The sequence below is a fragment of the Coregonus clupeaformis genome, chromosome 34, assembly GCF_020615455.1.
Source record: "Coregonus clupeaformis isolate EN_2021a chromosome 34, ASM2061545v1, whole genome shotgun sequence".
Classification (NCBI taxonomy): domain Eukaryota; kingdom Metazoa; phylum Chordata; class Actinopteri; order Salmoniformes; family Salmonidae; genus Coregonus; species Coregonus clupeaformis.
Genome location: NC_059225.1, coordinates 42,434,139 through 42,444,960, shown reverse-complemented (window position 1 = coordinate 42,444,960; position 10,822 = coordinate 42,434,139). Strand labels below are relative to the sequence as shown.

At 42.1% G+C, this 10,822-nt stretch overlaps 1 protein-coding gene across 1 annotated transcript in view; it reads right to left on the bottom strand.

The window, feature by feature from the left end:
* Window positions 1-1,188: 1,188 nt before the first annotated feature.
* LOC121549907 (methionine synthase reductase-like) overlaps window positions 1,189-10,822 on the bottom strand; it is a 31,883-nt gene continuing 22,249 nt past the window's right edge. The window contains exons 14-15 of the mRNA XM_045210583.1: window positions 1,801-1,986; window positions 1,189-1,659 (exon numbers count right to left, since the gene is read on the bottom strand). Coding sequence (XP_045066518.1) covers window positions 1,515-1,659; window positions 1,801-1,986 — 331 coding nt within the window. The 3' untranslated portion in view covers window positions 1,189-1,514. The remainder of the gene's footprint in view (window positions 1,660-1,800; window positions 1,987-10,822) is intronic.

Sequence of the window (10,822 nt, the reverse complement as noted above, 5' to 3'; positions counted from 1 at the left end):
CCAGAACTCTGGGTCTTGTTGTTCATGTCTGTTCTCTTATGTTTAGATAAGAACTGTACACATGTCTTTCATACCTATACACCATTCTTGTGTGTGTTCAATAAAAAATATTTGAACGAAAAAAAGAATGATAGCTGCATGATAACGTTTGTGGATTGTGGATTAATGAAAAGACCAGTCATCACATTCAATAACCAACTCCTTTCCACCTTATTCAGTGACGTTTATAAAACAGCTTTGGTGACTCATGCAGCCTGTAATTCCTCCCTGACACTCAGATGGATGGCCTGGATGCCAGCTTGTCTGCTTTAACCAACTATTTTGTCCAACAACATTTTGTGCATGAAAATACAAATCACCACTCATCACTGTTTAGTGACGTCTATACAGTACGATGACCTCGGTGACTCATAACCTGTATCATTCCATATGACCCTCAGGTCTCATGTTGTCATGACAACAAAAGGAGTTGGCTAAAGCAGAAAGAGAGACGGGCATCCAGGCTCCAGGGACAACGGTTTCAAACCACCACTACTGATTTGATCCTCCTCTGACAAAGTGGAGCAGCAGGAGAAAGTGGCTGAGACTTATTGATAACGTCTGCTCTGGTATTCATTGAACTGTGTTTAAAATTCCTCCAATTTGTCCAGTCTGTAACCAATTTTCCACCCCGATCCGACCTCATGGACAGGCCTATACTTTCCTCTGACAGACAAGCAGAAGTTGATTTGTTTACTTGGCGAAGCTTTATTGAGTGTGACGTTGTCGTCATCCACTCTCATATGGAGCACCAGCCCAGTCTAGCCCGGCCCAGCTGTGGAGATTGTAAACATGTTTTCCTCTCCCATCCTTACAAGAGGCCTGCTGATATAAAAAGACTAGCAGTGTTTGAAGATTTAATTCTGAGAAGTCTCTCTCTAGGGTACGGTGGAAGGCCCATAGCGAAAATCCTTCAATTAACTAACCGCCGACTACGGCTTCATCTAGTGAGGAAAGTCACCTTGAACAATTGAATTATTCTCAAATTAAAATGCAATCATCCCATATCAATCCAAATTCATTACATTTGATCGTTATCTCTGAATGGGTTTCATCTCGTCTTGTACGCGTGCCAAGATAAGTTTCACCCACCATATCACTCATTTTATCATCATACAGTGAGCATAAGAAACACATCAGAGACCTTTAAAGCTTTTCAAGCAAACACACCTTTTGTATTTGACACATTTTTGCACACAGCGAAAAGGTATTGGAAGACAAGAATGTGAAGTAGGATGAGGAGTAAGTAGTGTGTTATTCTTGCATAATTCCACTATAAAACTACAGTACTTAAACTCAATCTTATATGGTCAGTTTATTAAGTTTATTGTCAGGTGCTATGAGGCAAGAGGAACAACATGCAACCCAATCCATATGGTCAGTTTATGTGTTGCTGAAAGGAAATTAATGGCCCACAAAAATTATATATGGACCTTTTCAGTCTGCGACATAAGATATGTTGAAGATTCATCCACTCAGCTCCATATGTCCTGTAGATAGCGTTTCTCCTCCCTGAGTCCAGCCAATCTCTTCATGGCATCTAGTTTATCCTGCTGAAGCTCTGCTGATACCATCTCTATCAGGGTTTCGTTCACGTCTTTAGCCATGTTCTTAGCATCACTGTGGGAGCAAAGTAAGAAAGTCAGTAAATCCAGATCCGCTAAATCCACAGCCACTAAAATAATGAACTCAATGAACCAGACTATTCCATGGTTTTCCTATTGACATCATCATCATCACCACCATCAAAATGGAGCTCACCCGCAGATGTAGAGGTATCCATTCTCCTTGAGGAGAAGGTTGGTGATGTCTTTGGCATGGAGGAGCAGGTTGTGTTGGACGTATCTAGGTCCTGTCTCGGTCTCTGTCCCCATCCGAGTGTCTCGCGAGAAAGACACTTTCAGATGGGTCAGGGTTCCTTTACCCACAAACCCCTGCAGCTCCTCTCTGGAGAAAAAAATTAAGGAGAGTGAGCAGAGAAGAGAAGAAAGAGAGGAGAAGAGAGAGAAAGAAAGAGAGGAGAGAAGAGAGAGAGAGAAGAAAGAAGAGAAGAGAGAGAAAGAGGGAGAGAGAAAGAGAGGAGAGAAGAGAGAGAGAAGAAAGAAGAGAAGAGAGAGAAAGAGAGGAGAGAAGAGAGAGAGAAGAAAGAGAAGAGAAGAGAGAGAAAGAGGGAGAGAAGAAAGCGATGGGGAGTTAGTTCAGGGCATGAAAGCAGTTTTCATTTCCAAAACAGACAAAAAGCAGTCAAGCTCAATCAAATTATATCCCAGCAGTGTGTACAAGCCTACGTATAAAAACACAGCCCACCAATACATCTTATTTAATGGAAGATAAATGGTAAAAAGTGGATTTCATAAGCAAGGTCGAGTCCCTCTTATAAGCATATTTTTACAATCAATCCACCTATCCTTGCCACAACATTGTGTGTGTGTGTGTGTGTGTGTGTGTGTGTGTATGTGTGTGTGTGTGTGTGTGTGTGTGTTCCACTTCAATATGTTTTTACAGGGCCTTGGGTAGTTGGCAACAGCAGGGTAAGGTTTACTGAGTTTTCTGGGCCGGTGAAGAACCATACCCAAGGTTGAGAGGATAGAGAGGCGGACAGACAGACAGACAGACAGACACTAGACAACATACAGGCAGGCCTCGTGTAGCTCAGTTGGTAGAGCATGGCGCTTGCAACGCCAGGGTTGTGGGTTCGATTCCCACGGGGGGCCAGTATGAAAAATATATGCACTCACTAACTGTAAGTCACTCTGGATAAGAGCGTCTGCTAAATGACTAAAATGTAAATGTAAAATATCTGGTTAAAGGGACTCTGGTGAAGATTGTTTTGCAATAGCTGGGAGACTTTTAAAAGCTAGTTTTAATAAAATATGGAGACCATGACTAGAATGAGTAAAAATGCAGTAAATACTGCAGGGGGGTAGAGCGAAGGAGAAGTATTGTTGTTATTTTCCATTTCTCTCTCTCCTTCATTGGGTTAAATGTCTTGTATTGTTGCTGCAACAATACCTTTACCATGTTTATCTCTTGACATGTATTTTTCTGAATGACTCATTACGAACAATAATTTTTGACCTCTGACAGCCCTGCAACTAAATCCCTAGATTACCAAGTACGTTAAACGTTAGAACAGGGTTCCTCAACTGGCGGCCCGCTGGCCGAATTTGGCCCGGGGGTGGTTTTATTTGGCGGCCCAAGTATTTGGAGGAAAAAATATATACACAGTACCAGTCAAAAGTTTGGACACACCTACTCATTCAAGGGTTTTTCTTTATTTTTACTACACTGCTCAAGAAAATAAAGGGAACACTTAAACAACACAATGTAACTCCAAGTCAATCACACTTCTGTGAAATCAAACTGTCCACTTAGGAAGCAACACTGATTGACAATAAATTGCACATGCTGTTGTGCAAATGGAATAGACAACAGGTGGAAATTATAGGCAATTAGCAAGACACCCCCAATAAAGGACTGGTTTTGCAGGTGGTGACCACAGATCACTTCTCAGTTCCTATGCTTCCTGGCTGATGTTTTGGTCACTTTTGAATGTTGGCGGTGCTTTCACTCTAGTGGTAGCATGAGACGGAGTCTACAACCCACACAAGTGGCTCAGGTAGTGCAGCTCATCCAGGATGGCACATCAATGCGAGCTGTGGAAAGAAGGTTTGCTGTGTCTGTCAGCGTAGTGTCCAGAGCATGGAGGCGCTACCAGGAGACAGGCCAGTACATCAGGAGACGTGGAGGAGGCCGTAGGAGGGCAACAACCCAGCAGCAGGACTGCTACCGCCGCCTTTGTGCAAGGAGGAGCAGGAGGAGCACTGCCAGAGCCCTGCAAAATGACCTCCAGCAGGCCACAAATGTGCATGTGTCTGCTCAAATGGTCAGAAACAGACTCCATGAGGGTGGTATGAGGGCCCGACATCCACAGGTGGGGTTGTGCTTACAGCCCAACACCGTGCAGGACGTTTGGCATTTGCCAGAGAACACCAAGATTGGCAAATTCGCCACTGGCGCCCTGTGCTCTTCACAGATGAAAGCAGGTTCACACTGAGCACATGTGACAGACGTGACAGAGTCTGGAGACACCGTGGAGAACGTTCTGCTGCCTGCAACATCCTCCAGCATGACCGGTTTGGCGGTGGGTCAGTCATGGTGTGGGGTGGCATTTCTTTGGGGGCCGCACAGCCCTCCATGTGCTCGCCAGAGGTAGCCTGACTGCCATTAGGTACCGAGATGAGATCCTCAGACCCCTTGTGAGACCATATGCTGGTGCGGTTGGCCCTGGGTTCCTCCTAATGCAAGACAATACTAGACCTCATGTGGCTGGAGTGTGTCAGCAGTTCCTGCAAGAGGAAGGCATTGATGCTATGGACTGGCCCGCCCATTCCCCAGACCTGAATCCAATTGAGCACATCTGGGACATCATGTCTCGCTCCATCCACCAACGCCACGTTGCACCACAGACTGTCCAGGAGTTGGCGGATGCTTTAGTCCAGGTCTGGGAGGAGATCCCTCAGGAGACCATCCGCCACCTCATCAGGAGCATGCCCAGGCGTTGTAGGGAGGTCATACAGGCACGTGGAGGCCACACACACTACTGAGCCTCATTTTGACTTGTTTTAAGGACATTACATCAAAGTTGGATCAGCCTGTAGTGTGGTTTTCCACTTTAATTTTGAGGGTGACTCCAAATCCAGACCTCCATGGGTTGATACATTTGATTTTCATTGATAATTTGTGTGTGATTTTGTTGTCAGCACATTCAACTATGTAAAGAAAAAAGTATTTAATAAGATTATTTCATTCATTCAGATCTAGGATGTGTTATTTTAGTGTTCCCTTTATTTTTTTGAGCAGTGTATTTTCTACATTGTAGAATAATAGTGAAGACATCAAAATGATGACATAACACATACGGAATCATGTAGTAACCAAAAAAGTGTTAAACAAATCAAAATATATTTTAAATTTTAGATTCCTCAAAGTAGCCACCCTTTGCCTTGATGACAGCGTTGCACACTCTTGGCATTCTCTCAACCAGCTTCATGAGAAATGCTTTTCCAACAGTCTTCAAATAAAATCTCATGTTTATTTTTCACATGCGCCGAATACAACAGGTGTAGACCTTACAGTGAAATGCTTACTTACAAGCCCTTAACCAACAATGCAGCTTAAAGAAAAATAAGTGTTAAGTAAAAAAATTGACAAGTAAAAATTAAAAAATTAAAGAGCAGCAGTAAAATAACAGTAGCGAGGCTATATACAAGGGGGTAACGGTACAGAGTCAATGTTTGGGGGCACAGGTTAGTCGAAGTAATTGAGGTAATATGTACATGTAGGTAGAGTTAAAGTGACTATGCATAGATAATAAACAGAGTAGCAGCAGCGTTAAAAGAGGGGGTGGGCGGAAGACAATGCAAATAGTCCGGGTAGCCATTTGATTAGCTCAGGAGTCTTATGGCTTCGGGGTAGAAGCTGTTAAGAAGCCTTTTGGACCTAGACTTCGCGCTCCGGTACCGCTTGCCGTGCGGTAGCAGAGAGAACAGTCTATGACTAGGGTGGCTGGAGTCTTTGAACATTTTTAGGGCCTTCCTCTGACACTGCCTGGTATAGAGGTCCTGGATGGCTGGAAGCTTGGCCCGAGTGATGTACTGGGCCGTACACACTACCCTCTGTAGTGCATTGCGGTCGGAGGCCGAGCATTTGCCATACCAGGCGGTGATGCAACCAGTCAGGATGCTCTCGATGGTGCAGCTGTATTTGAGGATCTGAGGACCCATGCCAAATCTTTTTAGTCTCCTGGGGAGGAATATGCTCCCAGATATGCTGAGCACTTGTTGGCTGCTTTTCTTTCACTCTGCAGTCCAACTCATCCCAAACCATCTCAATTGGGTTGAGGTCGGGTGATTGTGGAGGCCAGGTCATCTGATGCAGCACTCCATCACTCTGCTTCTTGGTTAAATAGCCCTTACACAGCCTGGAGGTGTGTTGGGTCATTGTCCTGTTGAAAAACAAATGATAGTCCCACTAAGCGCAAACCAGATGGGATGGCGTTTCGCAGCAGAATGCTGTGGTAGCCATGCTGGTTAAGTGTGCCTTGAATTCTAAATAAATCACCAACAGTGTCACCAGCAAAGCACCCCCACACCATCACACCTCCTCCTCCATGCTTCACGGTGGGAACCACACATGCAGAGATCATCCATTCACCTACAACGGTTGGAACCAAAAATCTCAAATTTGGACTCATCAGACCAAAAGGACAGATTTCCACCGGTCTAATGTCCATTGCTCGTGTTTCTTGGCCCAAGCAGGTCTCTTCTTCTTATTGGTGTCCTTTAGTAGTGGTTTCTTTGCAGCAATTCAAACATGAAGGCCTGATTCACACAGTCTCCTCTGAACAGTTGATCTTGAGATGTGTCTGTTACTTGAACTCGGTGAAGCATTTATTTGGGCTGCAATTTCTGAGGCTGGTAACTCTAATGAACTTATCCTCTGCAGCAGAGGTAACTCTGGGTCTTCCTTTCCTGTGGTGGTCCTCATGTGAGCCAGTTTCATAATAGTGTTTCATGATTTTTGCGACTGCAATTGAAGAAACTTTCAAAGTTCTTGACATTTTCCAGATTGACTGACCTTCATGTCTTAAAGTAATGATGGACTGTCATTTCTCTTTGCTTATTTGAGCCATTCTTGCCATAATATGGACTTGGTCTTTTACCAAATAGGGCTATCTTCTGTATACCCCCCCTACCTTGTCACAACACAACTGATTGGCTCAAATGCATTAAGAAGGAAAGAAATTCCACAAATTAACTTTTAACCTTTTAATTGAAATGCATTCCAGGTGACTACCTCATGAATCTGGTTGAGAGAATGCCAAGAGTGTGCAAAGCTGTCATCAAGGCAAAGGGTGGCTACTTTGAATAATTTTTTTAACACTTTTTCTGTTACTACATGATTCCATATGTGTTATTTCATAGTTTTGATATCTTCACTTTTATTCTACAATGTAGAAAATAGTAAAAATAAAGAAAAACCCTGGAATGAGTAGGTGTGTCCAAACTTTTGACTGGTACTTTATATTATAGAATTTTTATAGAATTTTCATTGTTGGACATAAACTGTAAAAACACCAGGAAATCAGCTCCAAGTGATTTTAATTTGGGAAATCTGAATCCCAAGTATTTCCATGCATAATAGAGAGACACGTGATCATATTCAAATGTAAGCAAGGTTTGAAATTATTATGTTCTAGTCAAATATTATTTATGTTTGGGCTTCTTGCGGTCAATTTGCAGTCTACAAATTATTTGTAATTATGTACTGGCTCCTCGACCATCCGCTCAAGAAAAAAAAAACGGCCTGCGGCTGAATCTAGTTGATGATCCCTGCGCTAGAATAACAAGAGAAAAGACAGGGAAGAAAAAGAGAAAGAGAGAGAAGTGAACGCGTGTCCCCTGGGACTGTCTGGACTAGAATCTTAGACGGCCCTGTGTGTCACAGACTGTATCAACAGAGCAGTGATGAGGGTTCACTTCCTGGTTGTGAAATAACAATATAAAGAACACAGACCCTTTAACGTGAGGTGTTGACTAACAGAAAAGTCTAGGGGGGAAAGCATGACAACATATTCTCTCCAGATATACAGTCAGGTCCAAAATGATTGGCAGCCTTGATAAAGATGAGCAAAAAATGACTGTATAAAATAAATACAAATACTGAGCTATATTGTATGCCCCCAAAATTGGGAATTTATATTATTTTATACCAATACAATTGCTCAGAGAAAGATTTTGTTTAACAAATAACAAAAATAAAAAATAAAGATACGTGTAAAAATAGTTGGCACCCCTGTTTTCAATACTCCGGCACCCTCCCCTTGCGAGGATAACAGTACTGAGTGCATTTCTAAAATGTTATGCGAGATTAGAGAACACATTGGAATGGATCTTAGACCATTCCTCCATACAGAATCTTTCTAGATCCTTGATATCCTTCATTATTCGCTTATGGACTGCCCTCTTCAATTCAAACCACAGGTTTCAATGGTGTTCAAGTCCGGAGACTGAGATGGACATTGCAAAATGTGGACTTTGTGATCAGTTAACCATTTCTTTGTGGATTTTGATGTGTGCTTGGGGTTATTGTCTTGCTGGAAGATCCACTTGCTGCAAAGTTCTTGCCTCCTAGCAGAGGCAACCAGGTTTTTGGCTAAAAGGTCCTGGTACTTGGTAAAGTTCATGATGCCTTTGACCTTAACAAGGGCCCCAGGACCAGTGGAAGCAAAATAGCCCCATAACGTCAAAGATCCACCACCATATTTTACAGTAGGTATGAGGTTATTTTCTACTGATACAGCCTTCTTTCAACGCTAAACCCAGTACTGGTGTGCATGGCCAAAGATATCTATTTTCATGTCATCTGAACATGCCACCGGTTCCAATCCAAGTGCCAATACCATTTAGCAAACTTCAGGTGTTTACATTAGTTTGTTGCTCTCAATATAGGCTTTTTTCTGGCAACCCTTCCTAAGATCCTATTAGCATGGAGGTGGTGTCTAATTGTAAATTTGGAGACCTGAAGATGTGACAAAGTTCTGTAATTCTCCAACTTTGGCCCTTCTAATTTACTTTGCTTCCCAAAATATCTTCCTCATTGTGCGTGGGGACAAGATACACATGGGTCCAATGCCAGGAAAGTTTACCACATTTTTATGATGATGGATGACAAAGATTTTACATGCAGGTTACCTCATTTTTATACCCCAGTGAAACAGGAAGCCATGGAAGGTCACAATACACTTCATTATACTGAGGTCAACTTAAAAAAGTAGAATGGTAATGCAGATGTAATTTTGTTTGTTTTTATAAGAATCTTTAGGGGTGCCAATAATTTTGACAACTATCTTTTTAAGAAAAAAAAGAATGTGTTAAACAAAATCTCTTTCTCTGAGCAATTGTATTAGTATAAAATAATATAATTTCCTCATTTTTTTTGCATACAATATAGCTCAGTATTTGTATTTATTTTTATACAGTCTTTTTTTGCTCATCTTTATCAAGGGTGCCAATAGTTTTTGGACCTGACTGTATAAGACTTCCATGAGAGACAAACAGTATTGCCATTTCCCAATCTCTTTTTTCTCTCCCTACCCCTCTATTCTGTTGAATGTCAGGCAATATCATGCGACTTTCATTTCTGTTTGAAAGGTTAACATCCTGGTACCAGGGGTCCCACCCACACCCCACTGTGCAATGCTCTTCTCTCTGGCCTCAGTCAAACCGTGGTGTGTATTGACAGAGAAAACAGCCCTGGTCCGGTTGTGCGACTCTGGCCCTTAACAAGAGCTCGGTAACCCCATTTCCCTCAGCAGTGAAATCACAATCCATGAAAAGAGGGGAAAAAGAGAGAAAAAAAAATAGGGAGGGAAAGGGAGAAAAGGAGTGCAAACGGCAGGGGGTCCGAGTGTCTGGTTGAGCGTAACTGACTGGAGGTCAGATTGGTGTCAACCTCTAACACAGATGTTAAGTGTTGGGGTTGATTAGGCTGATCCCAGAGCCTGTTTGTTTTTAAAGAACATTCTGGAATGAACTTTACTCTATAATGTCACACCCAAGATGTCAGGGTTTAGCCTAGGACCACAGGATATATTTAGCATCAAAGAGAACACTTATTTTTTAGGACGGCTAGTCGGGTTAGGTCAATAATAATAATAATAATAATAATAATAATAATAATAATAATAATGAACATGCGAAACATTGCAGGCTGTGTTTTATTTCTGGAGTCAAGTTTAATATAATGATTTTATCATGCTGCAAGAGAGCATGTTTGAAATATGATGCTGACATGGGTTTTTCACACAGTAAACATACAGTTTCATACATAACATGAATCCAAATGTGCCTTCCTACAGTGCAAGAACAATCTTTTTTACGTCTTCCCGAAAATGCAGCATTTGGTTTTGATTGATACAGCTGTTTCATGCTCATTAGTACATGTTAAATCGATTCAGTCTTCACGGTGGGGCGTCCATTTTGAATTCCCCCAGATAGAGAGACCCACATTGTGAACAAACACTCATCAGCCCAGGATACCTGGCTGTGAGGACGTATTTAACAAAGAGATAGAGGGAAATATACGAACACAGGCAGATTTTTCTTTGATCTGTTCTTTCATGATTTCCGGGACCAATGCATCGCTTTGTGATCTAGTCAGAATACAGCTTTGATTGGTGCATTGGCCTTCACATGGCCTTGTGTTGTGTTAGGAGTCATTTGAGGAGAGCTTGGTAGATTTGCATTCTCTATTAAGCAAGTAAGTTTGGTTTGAAATAAAATGGTTTCAAGTCTTCTGAACTGGAATTGCAACATCTACTGTATGTCATATCTACTGTATATCTCTCTATCTATGGGTTTGTAACATTACAGTGTACAATATACCCTCCATCCTAACGATATGCCCCATCCCCGCTAAAATCTCCCCATCCCTGTGTATGTACCAGTGTTGCTCAGTAGCCCATACAGTAGAGGTCTGCAACAGGCGGCCCGTGGGCCAAAACTGGCCCGTGAGTGATTTATTTTGTCCCACCAACATTTTTAGGAAAAAAGAATATAAATATATATACAGTTGAAGTCGGAAATTTACATACATTTAGGTTGGAGTCATTAAAACTCGTTTTTCAACCACTCCACACGTCTTGTTAACAAACTATAGTTTTGGCAAGTCGGTTAGGACATCTACTTTGTGCATGACACAAGTAATTGTTTACAGAGAT